The sequence below is a fragment of the Phaethon lepturus genome, unplaced genomic scaffold (assembly GCF_000687285.1).
Source record: "Phaethon lepturus isolate BGI_N335 unplaced genomic scaffold, ASM68728v1 scaffold39715, whole genome shotgun sequence".
NCBI classification, from domain to species: domain Eukaryota; kingdom Metazoa; phylum Chordata; class Aves; order Phaethontiformes; family Phaethontidae; genus Phaethon; species Phaethon lepturus.
The window spans coordinates 49585-71959 of NW_010543605.1; the positions used below are offsets into that span (position 1 = coordinate 49585).

The following is a 22375-nucleotide window of genomic DNA, read 5'->3' on the forward strand; positions in this document are numbered from 1 at the left end:
CTAAGGAGTGATGCTTGGTCTACTGAGTGAGATGCTTACTACTTTTGAAATTAACCCAAATTTATCTACAACTGGAGGATTTAATACAATACTTTAAAAGGAACACTGGAACAGGGAGTTGAGAATCATCCATGCTCTCAGCTTATTCCCTACATCCTTCTTTACGTTACAGAAGCAGAAAAGGCTGGCTCCTGCAGTGTTTTGATTTTACAGACAAGGTAGACCATATATTTTTATATGCTCATATAAATAATGCACTGAATGCAGAACTAGACGCTTATGGATTTAAAAGCATAATTACATTGTGCAAATTAATTATGCCCTAGCATCCTTAGTTGATCTGTTTTCAGCATGGACAGAACCTGGGATTTCTCAGCTGTAACAGGTTTTTGAGCAGCAAAGCAAATAAAAATCAAGGGATCGTATACAAAAAATTACATGCCTTGCATGTCTCACTATAGCCATCCCAGTACCACTTTGCTCACAGCACATGCATCACGTCCATTACCAGGTGCTCCCCATATCCAAAGGACAGCCTGCCTCTGTATACTTCCAACAGTAAATCAAACCTTTCCCAAATACATTTCTAGAATTTCTGCTTCACATATAAGATGGGTGCTATGCCAGTCCCCAGCTATATGCCTACCACCTACCTGCCCAGCAAGCCACTGCCAAACCAAAGCCCTTTCTACCCTTGGAAAATGACAGAAGTCTCTCCCCTGTAACTGGTCACTCTTTTAAACAAGATTTATGGGAACATAAAACACCTTCAAGACTTCCTTCCTTCGAAATCTGTTAAAAGTGGAATGGACAGGGAGTATAGGCAAGAAAATAGAAAAGTAGCACGTAGCTTGATATCCTTACGGAAACAGACTAGAAGGATCCTCCTATACTAAAATGCATGTGATTTATTAGTCCAAGGTTAAATTGACTGACTTTTCTGTATGCAGCCTAGGCTCTTGGAACAGACATACTACGAAAGTATGGGTTAATAACTGGACAAGACTCCCCAATTTTTTTGTTTGTTTGTTTCTTTTGCCACATGGCATTTCTGTCAAGTCACATAGCTTCAGTCTGAGTACCTACTAGGCATCTCAAACATTCTTACTGTATCTCACTTATTATAGAAATGGACAATTAAAACACATCTGAACAAACACTTCACTGTGCACATCTTTGGCAAGTTCTTGAGAAATACTGAATACTTCAACCTTGTGGTTAAAAAAAGTATTATTAGTGGTATAGTGGTAGGTAACAGGTGGTGTTTTTCAAATAGATATAAAAACTTCTGCTTTCAGGACCCTCTATAAGGGAGCTGAGAGGCACCACAATGAAACTGGAAGAAAACTGGGCTTTAGAAAGTGTTTTCACTACTGAAAAAGGAACTTAGAGGCACCAGAACTTGACTGTATACACCAAATAAAACAGTTAAGTGAGCCACTTCATCAGTTGTGTTAATCAAAGAATAACTTGAGTTTTTTAGGGTTTGGTTTGGGGTTGGGTTTTTTTGCTTTTTTCTAACTTGTAGTATTTACAATGTGTAGTGGCTGTTGCTAAAGGTCTCCAAAGAAAAGAGATTAGCTTTAATTACAGTTTTGGAGAAAATTCCTACCCATTTCTCCCAGGAAGTAAAACATATGCCATCAATTTTGCCCTTCCTCAGTCATCATGTACTTCATAAAGTGGGATTCTAGTCTACATACTACCATAATAAATATATTTTAAGAAAAGTTATACTTCTACTTTAACTTAGTTCTAAGAATCCATACTGGATTACTGGAAGCTTCAGTGGTTTTGATATACTAATTCCAACACTCAGGACTTCCTTATTTAGGAGACAGTCTTTCCACCTGTATATACAGCATTAGTATAGCTACAATCAGAGGCCCTTGAACTAAATCCAATCAAATGAAGTGAGCCTACAGTGAGGTTCTCCACTGAAAGCTTTCAGTCTTAATTCCAACAGCTCAGGTCTGCTGATCATCCAGATATTTTGAGATCAGGTGTGTTACATGAAGTAAAAGAGCATTCTGAGAGTCTGCTAGCTAGCTTTCAGAAGTGGATAAAAAGTTACATGTAGTTTTATTTTTTACTGCCAATAACCTGTACCAAAGGTGCCTAAAGCTTAAAGACCACAGAATTTGGTTACCTATTTGATCTAGACATCATATTCTGTCAGGTTCAACAGCAGTTAGGATATAGTATAGTGCACAAATCAGTCTACAAGAACACACAGTGGAAAAAGAGTATAATTTAAATCACATTCATAACTTAGAGAAGAAAAAATATTTCACAATTCTGTTCACTCCTACTCCCTGTAGGATAATTAAATACTTTCAGCTCAGCAAAAATTTATCAGATTCTGTTAATGTTATTTCTTCAGGAGTTATTAACAGAACACATTCACTTCACTGAATGGCTTAGTTTGCCTCATATTACACATTTATATCAACATATTTAACAATGCAAAAGAGGCAAAGAAAAAAGATGACGTTCACAAAAAAACATAGGCAAGTCTGCAAATCAACGAATATATTATGCACTCAAACTATTGACTCGGGCAAAAAGGTAACAACGAAGGGTCAGAGGTATTCAGAATGCAATAAACAAATTGCCCAGGACATTTAGCACACTCAAAGCGCCCCTATCAAAACCCCCAAAATCAAGATAGATGAAAAAATCAAATGTCATTCATGGTTTGTGGCAAAAAGCATTTAACAATTAAGTATTATATTTAACTAACATGGATCACATTCAGGAATAAGAACTGATAAGGAACTAGAGTATTGCAAAGTGTATCTTGGCAAATATTACAGGGTTCATATTTTTCTTGGTGGAAACTGTAAGAAAGTGCTTAGTGTTTGACTGAATAGGCGTTTTATAAACACTAACTGTTAAAGCAGTACTGGTAAATCTTAAGAGATATTTGTGCAAGGGAAAATTTGATTTTCTGTAGACTTGGATCATATAATAATGTAATTTAGTAAGGTAATGATAAAATTTCCAGAAGTATTAAATTCAATAGGTTAGAAAAGTTTCTAGCATCCATTGCAAATATAAATTTAAAGACTAATTAAGACAAATCAGTATACGGATATTTCACAGGTTAACTACAGTATTTTACATTTTGCCGTCTAAAGGAATCAAATTACAAACTCGGGTCCAAAACAAGCCCTTGAGTACAATTTTCAAAGACACATGCTCTTCCCATCCACCCCATATACACATAGCCTGAATAATTTTTTTTTTTTTTTTTTTGTTATTTGTTATACAGATCCAGTATGACCTCCTAAGCCAACTTTAAAATAGAGTTCTGAAAATACAAGACAATCCCCTAGATATCCATGATATTAACATCCATGTGCTGGCAGCTGAGTCTGCCTTTTTTCTTTTCCTTTTTTTTTAAATTTTTTTTTTTAAAGTAAAAAGTTTTACCTATTTAGAACAACTGCTGTGTATCTTCTTTCCACAAAAATAATTCCACATAAAATATTAGTAAAGGGAGATGGGAAATTAGTCTCTGGCTTCTCTTTCTCCTCAATTTCTTCATCCTCATCATCATCTTCAGAATCACTCCAAGATACGTAATTATCCTGATTCCTATTGTTATACCATTCAACACTTTCAAACTGCTGCCGTTCATACGGTTTATATTTGCGCAAGATTTCAAGCAGCTTTATTACTTTTGGGGTTACGAATTTCAGGTCAAGTGAGGCAGGCGAGAAGTGCTCTTCACAGAGTGCATGTATTTTCCTTAGGAAAGTGTCTGTAAACAATAAAAATTTCCTGTGCAGCTCCTCTTGTTCGTGTTTGATATACTTCTGCAGCTCTCTCACCATCATCCCAGCTACCTTATCTGCACACCAGGGTCCCAGAACAACCAACACAGCTCGACAGTCTGACAATATCTACAACAAATGAATTCAAGTATCAGTTCAAAGAGTACATTCATGAACTATTCATTTAAGACAGGAATCTTGTTTCTTACATAGCACAACCTTTGTAAGGATGATGACAATTGTTCTATTACAAAACTATTTAGAAGTCCGCTTTTGTTAGATGTTTGTTTTGTTAGATGGCCTTGGAAACTCTGGTGTTCCTAATGGAGCAGATTTCCCCCTCCCCCCTATATTACTACAACTAAACTTTGAACTTTTTCTGAATTACATTTCTGAATCTCAGAATAACAAGTTTAAAGAACATTTTACAATTTTGTTGATTCGTAATTTGAAATTTACCTTAAGACAATTATGCTAAAAAGGAGAATACTTCTTGAGGCAGCTAAACAAAGCAGAAATTATTATCCTTTATATTTAACACAGAACTAATAAAACAAATGTTTTACTGGGCATTTTTACTTTATTACTGATATTTGCAATGGTTTCAAAAGTATCTAACCAGAAAGTTGTATAGTGGCCTCAGGGTAATCTTAGCAAGTCTAGCCTCTCAAAGGAAAAATAATGAGGTGTTTGTAGGTTTGGGTGGAACTAGAAAAACAGGGATAACTATAACATACTCAGAGAGCACAGCATAGGCACTTGAGTATCATCATCATCTTATCTGATGGCAAGTTCTTTCCTCCTAAGATTCAAGTGGTCAAACAATAAACTAGGAATCCAGAAGTGGGGTACATGGATATTACTACTAAAAAGACTCAGGATTTGGATGCACTATTACAACAGAACAACTATGACAGAACTATGACAACAGTCAGGATGATACAGTTTTCACTTGCTGCTTTAATTTCTCTTCCTTCCTCTCTTCTGTGAGGAAGTAAAGAACAGACTATCAATCTCTTTACACTATCCTCCCTGAAGTTTGTTAGCTGTAAACTTAAATAAGGGCAAACTTTATCTAAATTAATTGTAACTGCACATAAGAGGCTTGATGCTCTCCAGTGCCAAGACAAAAGGCACCTCAGGCTGAAAACTGGTTTCTTTTTCTTAATGTGTGCCTCCATCTTCTTGGAGAGCTACTGGATCAGAAAACAAGCAGAAAGCTTGTGCATTAGAGGCATAGCAGTTAATCCACTCTTCTGGACTACGCAAACCCTGGGGATTGCCCCCAGTTGCCAGCACTCCTTATATTTTTTAGCCTATTACATTTTAAGTTTCGCACAAAATTAACCAGGACTTCCTTTTCCCACACAGCTGTGATAGGGTGCCTTACATATCACCCTCAGGCCCAAATAATCTTTTTCTGGACAGCGTCAGAGTACTGGGTTTCTAAGAACATTAAAAGAAACTGGAATACTTTGGGCTGAAGAAATAGGTTGTCCAATTTCCTCATGGACTATTATAGAAGTGTGACTTACTACAGAGTTCTTGTTAAACAGACACTTACATACCTACATAGTTGTACCTCAGGAGGCAATTTCAAACCACAAAGCCCATGAGAGGAAAAAAGCTGCCTGGACTCCATGTGTGACAGGTCCCTGCTCAATACACCATGCTTTCTGGACTCTACTCTGCCATCTCACGTGACAACATAGGGGCAAACACATAGAAAGTTAGGGGCTAGCTTGAAGCATTCCATTCCAGCAAGGTGTGGCACTAGTCCAATATTGTTCTAAGATAAATTGTACATCTATGGCTGGAATTTGTGCCTGAATTCTTACTTTATCATCTTTTAATACACCTGGGTACAGTTTTTCCAAATACTTCCTGAGGCATTACTTTTTCTTCTGTACTGAATTATTCAAAGGTCATGGGAGATTGCGAAGACATCAAATCCCTGACTTCGGAAATACGGACCCACAACATCAGGGTGCAGAATTACTTTACTGCCTTAAGCAAATTTGAATCTCAAACTAGATGAAGTTCTAATCAATGGTTGACATTCAAGCCCCACTCAGGAAAAGACCTGCACTGTTAATGAGTACAAAACACAAAAGTCTTTTTGCTCAAATGGTCTAGGCTATCTTACAAAGTTTCAGTAATGTAACATACACGGCAAAGAAAAACAGCAGTAAGATTTCTATTAGCCAGGTTTTTCACATAGTTTAATGTCCTTACCTGCTTAGAAATTACGGTAGAATCTCTTTCTTTTGAATGCACAGATATGTTGCAGTCATTTAGAAAAGTAAGTGCTTCATCCAACTCCTTTAATAGTCTTCCATACAACCCACTTTTGTCAGTATATGGTCCACAGTCTACAACAATCTCACACGGCTGAGAAGTATATCTTAATTGAGGGCAAAGATCAAGTTAAACACAGCTTCTGAAAGTCAGAGCTATTTCAGCCTGTTAAGGTTATACAGCCAGTAACAGCAACATGAAGTGTGTTTAAGTACATTTTTTCCCCCACCGTTAATTAATAATGATTAGTTACATAGTTAAATACTTGAAAGTAAAAAAAAACCTCCACCACACAAAATACTTCATTCTAAAATACTGTTCTAATACACTCCCTAAAAAGGAGGTATCACTCTCTTATTTTCAAATATTGGAAAATTTAAGGCAAAGCAAATTGAATTTACTTGACCACCATGTTCACTTTTGGTTTTCCAAAGTGTATTCTTTTGATACGCCAAACAAATACAATCCACATAATGTCAATTTAGGTCTATATAGAGACACACACAATTACTCTTCTTGAATGGCAGAGCTATGAATGAGAAATTCTTAAAAGCAAATGGTTCACAGAAGTTCAGAAAAATTCATTTAAAACCACACACCCACAAAACACCTGTTCCAGAACATGAAATAACCATCTTTGACTCAGTTCATACAACACAGTACAGCTGGTGCAAGAAAACATGCTACCTATTAATCATTTCACACTAATTTTCCTCTAAAACAAATAACCATTCACAGGATTCCACATTCTGTAAGAACATAGAGGAAAACACCCACTTGCTCCTGCTACTTCAATATTGTTTTTCACTGCTTCCTCAAATCTCCCTCTATCTTTCATCAGCCTCTAAACCCAGGCTACTCATTTGAAAAGGGGGGGGGGGAATCATGCAACTTTTCTGGCATTAAGTACATCTTGTACTGTAGATGTTGCAACATTTTTCTAAATTAAATAGCAACATTATGGCACACACTGAACACAAACCAGTTACTCTCCAAATGTAAGACAATGCATTTTACAAGTTCAGAAATGTGTTGTGTAAGAAATTTTTTAGGTCGGTGGTGTGGGTTTTTTTGTTGTTGTTGGGTTTTTTTGGTTTGTTTGGTTTTGGGGTGTGGCGTTTTTTTTTAGTTGTGTTGTTGGGTCTTTTTTTGTTGTTTTTTTAGGGGTTTTTTGTTCTTGTGTTTTGTTGTGATTTTTTTTTTAACAACTACAGAAAATTTCTGAATATCAAGGTCAATCAGCCTTTGACCTAACCTTCAGGAAAAGGTGTACTTCAACACTGGTTAGTTAAAAAGTAATTTAGCATTCCCTGCCCACCCCAAAGAGAAGTAATGGCATCACATGCACACAAACTTTCCTAAAATTTAAAAGAGGAAATATTTCTACTCGTTTATCCCTCTATCCAAAATGAAAATGCAGGTATCAATTTAACACCCATAACTGTACAACATACCTGTCTAAGACCACCAAATCAGTTGCAGTTTCAGCATTGCTCTTTAAAATTTTCTCCAGTTTCTGGATCTTCTCCTCCAACTCAGCAGGATCACATTTCCCGTTTAAAATAGAGGCTGTTAATCCCAAGATTCGAGGACATGATGGATAATCCTCACAGATCTGTGAAGTAAAACAGAATGAAATACCTTAGGACAGTTATCCTGCAACTCTATCATCAAGCTAGCAGACTGCAAACTTAGATGCCTAGTTGGAAACTAGTATTTCAGTAGTAGGTGTTGTCAAAGGAACCAAAGGTTGAATGAATATTTTCTGTTCTATTGACTGGACATTAAACTAGAAACTGACTAACGTTTAACTGCAATCACCTTTTTTAAAGGTAAATATTTACAATGTAAAGAATATATTTACACTATAAAGAAACAAACAGTTAGCATTGCACAGAATACCCTTGCCACATTTACAATACAACACACATATCATACCAATTCCACAAAATGTAAAAAACTAAAGTATCATCTGGAAAAAAAAAAAGACACATGCTCTGGTTAAACTTGAAGAGATTTGGAAAGACATCTATAATACAGGTTTCTCATACTGTATAAGCCAAATAACACATGGAAGAGAGTCCTACAAACATCTTTAGGAATCAGTGTTTTAAACATAATAAAAACTCATTAGTGAATCCCATTCCCAAACTCAAATATTTTATCAAAGAATTTACAGAATTTCTCAATTCCATAAATTTAGCTTCTTTTCTGTTAATGACAGGTTTTTCTTTAACCCCCACTGCAAAATACAATAAATACATGATTTTTCTGTCTCATAATATCACCGAAGTATTAATTCATTACAGTCATTTCATAGTTCCAGAATATGCTAAAATATAGTTCTACTGATATTCTTCCTTGGTAGCAAAAGCTGCCTTAAATAGTTCCCACTTCTCCAGCCCTCCCAGACTCCTCCTTCTCAACGAAGTATTTAAAACATTCATGCAACGGAAACCCACCTTCATGATTTCACGGTATGGGTGATCCTGGATTGCAAGATGGCACTCATCAAACACCAGAAGATTAATATTTGACAGGGATAAATATTCATTTCTCAAAACAGTCAAAGCAACATGACATGTCATAACCAGAACCTAGATGGAAAGGGGAAAAAAAGTGTCAGTATAAGAAAAGTGCAAGCTGTCTTGGGTCAAGGTGAAGTAGGAAAGCGTTCTGCAGGTCTTGCTAGACAGTATTAAAAAATATCGACTCCTATTCATCTACATACAACAGGTAAGGACAAAAGAAAATAAAACATTCTCTACTTGAGAAAATAATCTGTCTGGAGGCTTTCTACATATCTCCAGTCACATCCCTAGGAAAAAAAAAGCTGAATACAACAAACAGATGATATCAACACCAACCAGACTACACAGAACAAATGTCATTAAATCCATAACATGTTAAAGTCCCTTATGTGTCCCATCGTGTCTCTGTCAAGAAAGAGAATTCTTCATAAACTCATAACCATCTGCAGCTGTAACAGAAAACCAGGATGTTATCACAATGCTATTTAAATGAAAACTCATTTCTTGTACATTATGACAGATAAAAAGCTGAGTTGCTTGATAAAATTATGCACTGCTTTTACACTAATTTCGAACTCCACTAAGTACAGTAACACACTTGTCACAGTTCCTCACACATATTTCATAGGCCACTACTCAATGCTGGAGAGAAAAAACGCAGAAATTACAAATATCTGCAGTACTGCAAGATATTTCACAGAATCACTAAGGTTGGAAAGGACCTTCAAGATCATCAAGTCCAACCGTTAACCCAACGCCACCATGACCCCTAAACCATGTCCTGAAGCACCACATCCACACATTTTTCGAACACTTCCAGAGATGGGTGACTCCACCACCTCCCTGGGCAGCCTGTTCCAATGCCTGACCACTCTCTCAGGAAAGACATTTTTCCTAATATCCAATCTAAACCTCCCCTGGCACAACTTGAGGACATTCCTTTTGTCCTATCGCTAGTTACTTAGGAGAAGAGACCAACACCCACCTCACCACAACCCCCTTTCAGGTAGTTGCAGAGAGGGATGAGGTCTCCCCTCAGTCTCCTCTTCTCCAGACTGAACAATCCCAGTTCCCTCAGACGCTCCTCGTAAGACTTGTGCTCCAGACCCCTCACCAGCTTCGCTGCCCTTCTCTGGACACACTCTAGCACCTCAACATCCTTTTTGTAGTGAGGGGCCCAAAACTGAACATAGGATTCGAGGTGTGGCCTCACCAGTGCCGAGTACAGGGGCACAATCACTTCCCTACTCCTGCTGGCCACACTATTCCTGATACAGGCCAGGACGCTGTTGGCCTTCTTGGCCACCTGGGCACACTGCCGGGTCATGTTCAGCCGGCTGTCAACCAGCAGCCCCAGGTCCCTTTCCGCCAGGCTGCTCTCCAGCCACTCCTCCCCAAGCCTGTAGCGTTGCATGGGGTTGTTGTGACCCAAGTGCAGGACCCAGCACTTGGCCTTATTAAATCTCATACAGTTGGCCTCTGCCCATCGATCCAGCCTGTCCAGGTCCTTCTGTACAGCCCTCCTAACCCTCCAGCAGATCAACACTCCCACCTAAAGACTTAAGTCAGCATGGAAAAAAGATTATAACAGAATGGGTCCAAGAACTACCAAGCTAATGATTTTCCATCTACAAAGAGAACTATATAGAAATAGTGTACCCAAGAAGGCAGAAATAAAATGCACACCAAAGAGATGCGCTGCACTCCCAGACAACATTCAGTTCTATTATTTTTTTTATTACCTAATATTTAAACATCTTTTAATAGCATTTAAAGTATGCCATGCACACTCAATATTTCTTCTGCAATCATCTTTGTGAGCCACAAGTCAGGGAGACTGAAAAAAGAAAGAATTAAAAGGACAGCTTTTTAGAAACAACCAGAGAAGCCCTATGTATGTTTTGCCTCAAAACTCATATACAAGTAATTATCACTTCTGATCAAGCCTGACTGTAGACCCTGCTTATATTTAGTTTATACTTAATACATTACCTGATGCTTAGAGAATTCCTGACTCCACTTCTCTTTTGTCCACGATTCAGTTATCTCTAAACTTGAATATTCTCCCACCTTAAGATCTGAATGTGTCCTTACAGCTGACACTTGTTGAGCAACTTGATTTGCTTAAAAAAAAAATACAAAAAATTTCAATCACAAAGGTCTTTTCACAAATTGATTTTCAAGATGTGTGCCATATTACCTAGCACCATGTTTCATAGCATAATCTTTAGCTTAGACTAATGTTAAACCAGGTGTACATGGCAACTGCCTCCATGTAAACAGAACTGCAGCAAAGGAAACAGATTGAATTTGAACTGCAATTTAGTTACCAATGTCTTAATTTTAAACCAGGAAACAGAAGATGTAGAGATAAACAGGTTAAATGAGTTATAAGCGGAAGATAAAAGGTACCACATTCTCTAATGAGTTTAGCATCCTTGCTGTTGAAGACCTTATACAAAAGTTCTTCTCAACTTTGCTTTCACACACCTTCTATTAAGGAATATTCCATGGAAATATTAGCAGCATATTTAGGAACCTAGTATACTTTTCCTCTTACCTGAGTTGACCAAGAACACAGTTCTTTTTCCATTTTTGTTGAAGTCTCCCCTGATCTGATAGGACAGCTCTTTAGTGAGTAGTACTGCAATAAAAGTCTTCCCTGAGCCAGTGTTTAAGCAGACTATTGTATTATGATCCAAAGCTGCTTCAAGCAGTTCAACCTAGGTTTAAAAAGTAATAATGTCCTTACTTGCAGCAATGCAGTGAAAAAGATGACAAAAAAACCCCAAACATAAGTGGTAAATAAATTCCAGACAAGTCAGTATCTCTAGGGATCTTTCCAGTGCCATAGAATACACCTCTTTTATAAACAACTTATTGTCACAGTCTTTCAAGAAATATTAATGGTTATATATAGTCTATCTTCTAAATCTAAAATCCTTTATTATCACCATTTGATGCTAGGTTAAGTAACTTTCTAAATATATCTTTTTAATAGATGATTCTGTTACTGGATACATTGTGTGAAGAAAGAAGCTAGAGCTTTTAAATCTAACCATATATATCATTCAGCCAAATATGCAAGTATATTAGCTCAAGGTGATCTAAGCCTCTCAGTAACATTAACCAATTACTAGCTTTCAGGCACCTCTGCAGTGCAAAGAGAATTGAAGTTCTAGAACTCAGAAATAGGTTTCCTTAACGAAATGAAAATCAGCGTGCCCTGGTGGGGTTTCTGACATTACTGAGCTGCTTTGATCAGTATGTGAACAAACAAACAAACAAACCCACCCCCCCCCAAAAAAAAACCCACACAAAAAAACCACAAAAAAACAACCCCAAAAACCAAACCAAAACAAAAAACAAAAAAAAAAAAATCAAGATTCACCAAGTAGAAGACAAAAGGTCAGAGGGGGAAGGAGACATGATTCTATGCATACAATCGAGATGCACAGTTTACCCTATTTGTCCCTAACAGCAGTTTGCAGAGAGCAGCAAGAAAATACTCAGTTTAAAAGTTGTTCTGCTTGTTAGAGCAAACTGAAGGAAAGAGAGTATTAGAAATGTAGAACACAGTCAAGCTAAAGAAAGAGGCACAATTAACTCTCAACAGGTGGAGCTGTGAGAGGGACACGCCTAGACTGTGTACAGCACTGCACATTCTCCAGCTACTCTGGTGGTTCTTCTATTAAGTTAATGGATTTAACTGTACTTTTTTTCTGACATTACTGTATTAGTATTATCACTAGTACCTGATATTTCCTTGGCGTGTAAATATTATCATGAATTGCTTCTTGTTGCCATGGTAGTCCAAAAAATGGACCCATTGGGGAGGAAGCAGGGGTCATGAGCTGCAGTCCCGCCATGCTGAGGGATTGCAAAGCAGGGCTTTTCATTCATTCATCCAGTGTTTCTTTCATTGCTTTTTTGTTCCAGCACAGCCTACTATGAGAAGAAAAAGAAACAGTATTAGATACAGTCACAATATACAGCAAGAAGAGAAAATTTATTCTAAGAAAAGGACATAACTTGATTTTACTACCGGTAAGTGCTAAATCGCATACCATTTTCAGCAGAAAATGTTAATTTTAAATTTACAGGCACTATTCCTCTTCGAAGTGCCAAAGAAATCCAAAAGGAGCTGTACTTTACAGGGCAAAGTTCACTCTAGGCATTTGGATTTACACACATACATTTCAGGATAAAGTTCCATTTATGTTCTAATCCCATTTAAAATATATTTAAGAACAAATTTTTTAAAAATAGAACTGTTCTATCTTTACTTCAAGAAAGAAAAAGATTGATTTTTCTAGAGCATGGGCATAAATATCACATTTTCTGTTTTTCTTCTCAACCAGAAAGTCCCTATGACCAATTAAGGCTTCATACACACACATGCAACAGGACCTTTATTCTAATAATCAGCTGGAACAGAAAAGGAACTACACAAGAACTTCCGTATTTTCAAACCAACAGATTCTGATACGGTTATCTGTTTAAGGAACTGGCAGAAATAGTGTAAAAAAATTGCTGATGACTCTGTTAAGGACTAGTGGAGAAAGGGACCCATATCAGGTTAACCACCAATTTCCAGAAAGATATTCTAACTGATGAACAAACCATTCACAACTTTATGATAATTATGCACTGAAAAACACTTTCCTCCTAAGGCTATGGAGTCCTCATCACCAGGAGTTTTTAAAAATGTCTGCTATCTGTCAGGAATGATCAAGGTTAAAAAAAAAAAAAAAAAAAAAATCAATTCTACCTTGCCCAAGGAAACTGATTTAAGGCCTGACGATACAGAAAAATATTGCTGAAGTTTAATATAAAAATAATGCATCAGTTCTAAGACATTTTGATACATACCCAATTCAACAAAACAGTATTTCCAAAAGTTAATTTTCCTCAAAATTACTAGATGCTCTATATTTATGTTAGCATCAATCTCAAATTGATAAATGCATAAAATGGACAATGCTTTCAAATTTAATCATTCATTAGAAATACATGAGGAAAGTTAATTATGATCCTGCTGCATAGAAATGTCCTTGCTTTTCTATATAAACAGGAGAGTTGGCTGTTTTGCAAATGTGCAGTAAGGAAGAAGAAAAATATGATATGGTATCTAATAGAAAATACTAACCACTAATATTTATGAGAAATACCTGCTTTGAGATATTACAAATAAAGCAGTACAATTTAAAAAAAGTATTCATTTATTTTTGTACCAAGATGAAATTTGATGTTATTTAACATAGTCTTCAACTAATAAAACACTGCAGCTCTTTGTTGCATCTTCACATTTCCAAGTTAAATATTATAATTTGAGCCATGTCTAAACACTGATTTATATTCTAACTTAACTAATATTAAATAACCACAGGAAGCTCTGACAAAAGAAAACTATATTGTAAAATACAGATAAGGCAATACATTGAATTACATAATCACTCCTCTTGTCGATTCATGCAGAAGTAATGGCACTTTACAGAAAGTAGTCACAGCAAAGTTTTGTCTCAGGTCTTTTCCAAAGGGACAGAAGTCGTCTTGAAGGACAGTGTTGTTTAGTTGAAGTAATATTGTTCTGTTCCATTATAAAGAATTCTTTCTCTTTTGAAGCCAAACATTCAGTACTAAATGCTACTTAGTGAAAGAAGGTAACCATAACTTCTTGGTCTTTGTCTCAGCAATCAATGTACCTCCCCTTCTATCAAAAATAGTATTTCTTTACTAAGAGAACTGTGTTGATATTGCTGGAATCTTGTCTGATATTTAAATTTGCACTTCACAGAAACTACCAGGGTGAACACTCCAGAAAGAAAAGATGTATTCAAATAAAAAAAGAAATGAATGTACATTTGTACATTTTCACAGGTCATACTAAACAATGCTCTTGACATTTTATCTCATCTTTTTTTTCCCCAGCTACTTTTGAATGAATCTCCGAACTCATACAAACGTTCTCATTTACTTTTTCAGTCTTGTAACCTAAGCTACTACCTCAGCCCGAGTCTTTCAGATTATGTGAACAGATAAAATGGATCAATATGATATTGCTTTATTTATGTGCAAATAGAAAATAACCTACACAGATCATAAAAATCAGTAATGCATCATTTCAGTTATAATAAAAAAAGACTCCTATAGGTTTTAAAATTGTTTTTATACATTTCAAACAACGCATACAAGCACATGCAGGTTCTGTTCTAACAATTCAACTAATAACTTTACAGAGTGTTCAAATCTGGCACAACTAGAAGATGTTTTCTTTCAATCTCTTTGGAACTAGCGGCTTCATGGCTGTTCCTCCACTGGGACTCTGCACCTCTGTGTGACAGGAGACAACCAGCAGGAAAGATATGTATGTGCTAAACAGTTGCATGTAGCAGAGATGATCATACTTGACACTCTGATCTACTAAGCATTTGCACATCAAATGTACTGATGTTAATCAGTATGTGACTAATCAAGTTAAATCAGTCACATGGCAAGGACAGTAGCATCATACACAATATTCCCCAGCCACTGGTAGAAAACATCTGGAAACTCTGGGCACTGCTAAAGTAAGTGAAGCTTTTCCATGAACTGACAGCTTAGGTGAATAAGAGCAGGGGAGAACGGAGAACACATAGGGAAAGGTGTATCGTCCCTGTCTTCTCCAAGCTTATAGATGCAGCTCTCTTAATATACTTAGTTGCTCTTTTTATATTACAATGGGTATCATGCTAGCTGGTAACACACACAAAAAATGGTTTGAAGAACACAAAAAGTCTTTATCATGACAACAATATTTTGTTGAAATAGTCTCAGGCATGTTGTTCCACTTACATATAGCAACTCACATGGAAACACAATTAGCGTTTGCTTTGTTTAAAATGAGACCTGGTCACAGCCATCATAGTTACTCAAGGCTAGAAGGGACCAGGAAAAAAAAAACCCAAATCTTTTGCATAATAAAAGCTAAAGCAGATTCCCCAATCATTCTTGTATCTAACCCCTGCCACTTCAGTTTTATAAATCACTTTAGATCAGCAGTGCCTCCTCTTTGTTTACTATTCCACCTATTTTTTGTTTCTTTTCCAAATCATAAATATAACTGTGGGAACATACAAAATAGCTTTATCACATCACCAGGAGGGAATTAAGGAAAGAAAACCAACCTTATCTGAGAAGGCTGCTAGTAACAAATAAGCATAGGTTCTAATACTCACAAATATGCCTATCTCCTTTGCTACACACTTTGTGACAGTGATACTAGGTTAGCTACGCCACTGCAAGAAGCAAAGGGATTTATACTTACCTATAGTTCCAGCTTGAACTGGAGGAGCTGTGAAACAACATATCCTCCAAACTACAATTTCAGTTTCTGTGTATCTTCATGAAAGACCTGCCCTAAAGTACACTCATCTCACATCAAGACCAAAAAGCATTCTCAAAAAAACCTCTGAAGTGCAAAGGAAGAAGTACATGCACATCTGTAACTTTAAAAGTAAGCACAAGCAAACTAACAGTGGCAGGCAATGCTGACCATACCATTGTTATCCTGCAATCTGACACAAGGAGGAAAAAAAAGGGAGATTTAGCTATGAGAAACTATATGACTAATTAGCAAAGTAAGAGTTAAGCTCACATGAGGCAGACCACACTTCAGATAGTTTAAATTCCCTCCCACTGTATAGCAACTCAGGTAAAAACTTCTCCACCCTAAACCATCGATGCTACTTCCTGCTGTGCTAAATTTTCCTAGTCCTGGCCTTCATTTGTTTTATTTGCATTGGAAGTATATAAGATCTGACAAGATCAATGTCAATGTTGTTATGGGAGTAAGCCAGAATAATGAAGTAATTGTATCATTCTAAGTCTCTAGTTCAATAGCAAGGAAAAATATCAAGTTCCTCAATAAAAGAAAAGCAGTACAGGACCATCTAGAAATAAAAAGGAAAAAACCCACATCTACTGGAAGAACAGGTTTTAAATTGAAAACATTTGAGATGTAAGTACATGTGTTCAGAATTTGTGGACAGAAGTCAACTGAACCTAGCTAACTGAAACTAGTGAACAGGGAAGCAGAAAAAAACCCTAAACTAGTGCTGTTTAGCCACTGTAACAATACCTGCTAAGATGTTCCATCTTTATCCACTGCGTTATTTTGAAAATTGACAGAACAAGAAACTATAAGAACTTGATAAAGCCAAATTTGGAGGGACAAACACAGGAAACAAGTCCTGCTTCCGTGGCTTTATAGTAGGTTACAAAAGCTGGACAAAGCAGCATAGTGCCCAAGCTTATCTGTTTTACTAAAATAATACTGAAAGGTCCAGTTTTACGGCCATTTTGATGTTTTAAGAGCAAAATCCACAACTTCATGTCTTCAGTGCACATTTATGTGAACAGTGAACTGCAGAGCTAAAAACAAGGGCTTGTTCTACCATTTAAAGAACTTAATTTCAGAAGCGCACAAGGTTGGGAATGAACAGCCAGCAACATTTAATAGCAGTTTCTTCCAATCTACAGTAATTCTAAAACTGTGGTGCAGATTTTTCTGTCATGGGATTATATCCAAGTTGAAGCAGTCCCTTGATGCACAAAAAAATTTCAAGGAAACACTAAGGAATACAAGCCAAGTAGGGCACTCTCCTGGAATAAGACTTCCTGGATCTAGTCCTGCTCCAAGGGCTGTTTAAAACATTTATGGAATGACACTCTGAAGTAAACAGAGAAGAGACTAGAGCCCTGGGGACACATCTTTGAAGTTTTTACCGCCATTTGCATATATAATATGTGTTACATTCATAGCAAGTTAATGCAAAACTACAACTATCTCCTATTAACAACAGAAGTTTATTATTGCCATACGCAATGTATTTTATCTACTTTCTTCACTAACGTTGATTTGTAAATTTGTACCCAGTACAGTCCTTGTGATACAAAAGTTATTTTTAATGCTGTAGGTTTTCATCTTTGTCCAGGAATGTCTACTTTATTCTCTAAAACACGCTCAGCATCAGAAAAAAAAAAAAAAAAGAGTTAGCCTCAAGGGGTGGGGAAAAAAAAACCCACTTACTCTAAAGTAAATAAACCACATTCTATACAAAAAATACTAACAGAATCTTGCTGCTTGAATATTCTCTTACAGGAACACCTAAAGAGTCTGAATATTGCATTCTTTATAGTAAGTTTTATGTCTGAATCCTACATGAAACATTAATTTGCTGAAAGATCTAACACAGAAAATTCTTACTTCGATAATGGAGGAACAAGTAAAAAGAAAAACGTAAAATACTACAAATACAAAATACAGAGTAGAAAATGAATGTAAATGTTAATTTACAAAATATTCACTGAGGATGTTCTGTATGAACTACTGCAGAAGTCTGCAGTAAAGTGACTTCTACTTTCACTATACGAAATCAGTGGCAAGAATTGTTTTTGCCCAAGTAAAGGTCAACATACAAGATTCCTACATCATCTGGTTTCTAAAACTGCTTTTAAGAGTATACTTTTTAAAAGGATGTGACTTTTTCTGCGATAGTCCAAAAGCATTACAAGAGCGTATTTTGTGAATATTACTCCTGTAACTTCAGTTTTCTTAGAGAACTTAAAAAAAACCACACACAGAGTTCTTATTTGTACAAGAAAATGTACAAAAAAAAAAAGCCCACAACTCAAACATCTCAGAAACACGTAAAAAAGTTTCATTTTCATGGGAAAATGTTCCCCCCGCCTTCATCTAGTAGATGGTAGGATATTTTGAAAATTAACCATTGAGATTTCTGCTCCTAACTCAAAACTTGAAGTTTCTAAGTGACATCATTCAGCCCAGAAGGTCTAAAGTAAGGAAATACTGTCAAACAATATTATTCTGTAAGATTAATCAGAAATTTCCTTTATATTATGCTATCTTTAACATACAACCCAGCTGCACAAGACACCCCTTATTTGTTATCTTTCAAAGACCTTCACCACATATATCAACTAACAGCAGTGTTTGTATTTGGTCTTACAATACTCTTTAAGGGACAAAACCCCAAAAACCCCCATATTTCAGATCTGTTCCCTTTCAAGGGAAAACAGAATGCATAAATGCTTACAAAGATCGAATGTAAGCATTCCTGTAAGAACCAGCTTCCCTGGTTTCCCTTGCACAATCATCAATACTCATTGTGAATGTTCATCTTCACCTAGAAGATTTCTATTTGTTCTATTTTTCTGACACAGAACCAGTCTAACAGCACAAGGAGAACACTGGTCTCTAATAGCCCACAGAGACATCCCAAAGCAGCAAAGGCTGCTTTAGGCCTTATTAAATGAAGATTACACCGAGGCTCTACATTTGAATGAGCTGCTTCTGAAGCATTTCTACAAGCAATGCAGTATAGTTAACAGCTAGAATTCCTGGCAGACTCCTCCTAAATGTCTCTATGTAGGAGATAAATGAAGTATAACATGACACTTAGCAGACTCAGAAAAACACACAACCCCTTGAGTCCTTCACCTAATGTTCAGTCACCAGTATGACCAAACCTGGATTTGAGGCAAAAGCCTAATAAACGCTTTCTATTGCAATTAGTCTAGCTCTAATCAACAGAACCAGAAAGACACAGTTCACACCAACAAAGTTATGCTGCTCTGTATTGCTAATGGTCTCTAAAGAAAAAGGATTATACCACCATATATCAGCATAACATACATGGCCTGTGGGGCATTTACCAGTACAGAAATAAAACATGAAAACAAAAATCAGTTTCCTAGCATATCTATAGTGACACCAGTACATGAGGCATTCAGAATAAAAGTTCAGAAAGGGGATGTTTTGCCCTTAAATACAGCCATGCAACCAGCTTCTGGAACAAACTATTTCATTTTTTAAAATGATCTGTATACAGCCCTGTGCAAGTCCTAACTGTGTAGTTGTTTCATCAGTGGTGCAGAACTGGTGCTATGCAGATTCCTCTTCTTTTACCTCCTTAACACAGAGGACAAAAGATAAAACATGAAGTGCATTGCATCTTAGCTGCCATACAAGGTGAGGACCAGTGAAACTAGATACATCCATCTCCCCTATGTTATCAACCTACATGTCCATTTTCCTTCTACATAGCTTTAATAGGATAGCCTCTTTGCCTGTTTTTGCTGAACTCATAATTCAGACTGAAGCATACTATTGAAACTAAGGCCTTAACAATTTACCTGTCATTTACTTTCCTCACCATTTACTCTGATTCTCCTATCTGGAAAAGCATATAAATTCAATTCTAATTCCAACCCTTTGTATCCCCCCTCTTCTGACTTCTGTTCTTTTTAAATTCAATGTATTTCACCAACACAACCACATTTCAAAATAGTATCAACAAGAAATATTTAAACACACACCTCCACCCTTTTTTAAAAAAATGAATATATTTCTAATCATATTCAGCTTCGTAAGAATTATCAGATCATCTGTTTCATGACAAGCATCTTTTTATCTATGCCTTTGCTGCATGTAACCATCTACGGACAAAATAAAGCAGCTACTTTCAATATTTTTTCCAAAGAAATTCACGATAAATTTCTGTAACATCACACACAGACGTTACTTTAAGGTCCTGAAGAAGCTTTAAATATAAAAATAGGAGAATACAGTGAAGTGATACATAAAAACCTGCTTCTCCCATACTACAAAGCATATTCTTACCGTTTTAATTTCCGCAGCCTCTGTGTTTATGCTTCCCGAACTGCATTTTGACATCATGATATCAGCTTGTAGATTAATCACATAATTTGCAAGCTTCGGCTCTTAAAAACAACAACAACAAAGCCTATGAACTATAAAAATGGTGTGAAAAGGGAACTACAATAGCAGGATTAATTGTGACAATTCATTTCCTTATGAGCATTTCAATGTGTCAATCCTACACTGTAACTTGCTGACAGAAAATGAACTACTTAAGTGCACCCTGAACATGAATTACTTCATTTAGTATTAGAAATTGTATTTCTTAAAAGTGATTTAAAAGCTAATTTTTGGTAGTTTAAGTGTGCGAGAAAAAACATACTTCCCTAATCCTATTTACAGGTCACTATAATTAATATTAATAACTGGTTCATGTGAGAAATACAGTAAAATTATGTAGAACATACTACTACTATGTTCTGTATAAATGTACTGCTTTTTCCATGCATGTGTATTTTCATTTCACTTGAGTTAAACATTAAAATCTTAACTTAAACTTCTTTAAAGTATTTCAATTTGAAGCTGCAATTAACAGAGTAAATTCATGAAAAAGCAACAAGCGTTTCTAAGTACATTAACACGTGTTTTTTTTTAATAAAAATAAAAATACTGTGCGATTAAGATGGTGATTTGCATAAAAATACCTTTGGCTATACAAGTAAAATTAGGAAAAACATAATAAAGAATTTCATAGATATATAAGCCTTTCTATAAAACTACAACTTAAACCAAAAATACTGTATCTAAGCATATCTACAATGTTCTCAAAGCTCTAAAATAAAAAATTTACATGATATATTCACCTAAAGTATGAGTTTTCCCAGACCTAAAAAGAGAGATTCTGAAGTCAAATTTTTTTAAATCAATACTGAAAACTTAAATGCAAAATGGATCTTGATGAAAATTTCTACTCCAATCAGTTCCATAAAGTTAACAAGGACACTCCCAAGATTACTTCAGTATGTTCATTTTTACCTCAAATGCTGATGCTGAGCTTTTCCAGAGTCTCCAAGCCTGTAATTTTGTTTCACCCTAGGTAACCTAAAAGGCAATATAAAGAGAGCATTTTAACATGAACTGCCATAAAAATCAATTGTGCCATGTGGTAGTCTGCTTTCTTGCATTTTAATATTTAGCTCTGTAGCAACAGCACATGGTCCTTCAAAATCTAATTATCATATGTCCTTTTTTGGCTAGGGATACAGACAGTGTCTGAAAGATCAGCCTCAGAGTGCTCAGAAGGTATTTGCATATTTTGTTTTATATGCTAAAGTAATTGCTAGCTAAGTCCAGCTAGATTTAGTTTTCCTCTCCGTGCTTCCTCCACAGGTTTCACCTAGTATACAAATGAAATCTTAGAGAAACTTATCATTCAACACATTTTTTTTAAAAGAGTCCTAAAGAACGTATTTGTTTTGAGAAAACAAAATTTTAATAGTTATTGTTTTATCTTACAATAAGATACAGGAATATATAGGGAATACAGCACAGAAAATCTGATGAATACTCCGTGTGTACAAAACAGACCTACAAAAATTCTATTCCCAGGGCTACTTTTTAAATTTGTGTTTGCACCATACACACATCCTTCTTTTCTGCAAATACAGCAAATTGGTGCTAAGAAGCAGTGACTAGACCTTAAGTTTATTACAACATGTCCCTGTTATGCCTAGGTTATTCATTTATTCACTGCCTCTAAAACATGAGCCAGAATACATATTCCACTGAACCAGAAAATAGCCTAAAAAGAGAAAACTGTCACAGCTCTGGTAAAAATACAGAAATATGCTGCACTTCACATTTGCAAACAAACAGAAAGCATTTAGTTAGCCCACCACATAAAAAACGTGAACAGAAAAAAAAAGTTTGAACTCTATCAGTAAAGCTAATGCCATATATGGCTTCATGTAGCAAATTTACTTTATTCCCTAACCGTAGATGGCAAACAAAAAGCATACAGATCAGCAGGTAAGATCTGGGAGAACCAAAAAAAGTATGTAATTCTCCACCAACCCCAACAATTTCCTTTGGCACATCAAAGCCAT

General features: G+C 36.0%; 1 protein-coding gene across 2 annotated transcripts in view; it reads right to left on the reverse strand.

Annotated features, from left to right (window-relative positions):
• Positions 1 to 21379, reverse strand: part of DICER1 (dicer 1, ribonuclease type III) — a 47507-nt gene extending 26128 nt beyond the window's left edge. The window contains exons 1-9 of one of the 2 annotated variants that reach the window (XM_010288381.1): positions 21306 to 21379; positions 20292 to 20392; positions 12364 to 12553; positions 11169 to 11331; positions 10601 to 10731; positions 8540 to 8674; positions 7532 to 7692; positions 6015 to 6183; positions 3436 to 3908 (exon numbers count right to left, since the gene is read on the reverse strand). In XM_010288381.1, coding sequence (XP_010286683.1) covers positions 3436 to 3908; positions 6015 to 6183; positions 7532 to 7692; positions 8540 to 8674; positions 10601 to 10731; positions 11169 to 11331; positions 12364 to 12507 — 1376 coding nt within the window. In that variant the 5' untranslated portion in view covers positions 12508 to 12553; positions 20292 to 20392; positions 21306 to 21379. Of the gene's footprint in view, positions 1 to 3435; positions 3909 to 6014; positions 6184 to 7531; positions 7693 to 8539; positions 8675 to 10600; positions 10732 to 11168; positions 11332 to 12363; positions 12557 to 20291; positions 20393 to 21305 lie in introns of both variants that reach the window. The other variant, XM_010288382.1, reaches the window with a different exon arrangement.
• Between the last annotated feature and the right edge of the window lie 996 nt (positions 21380 to 22375).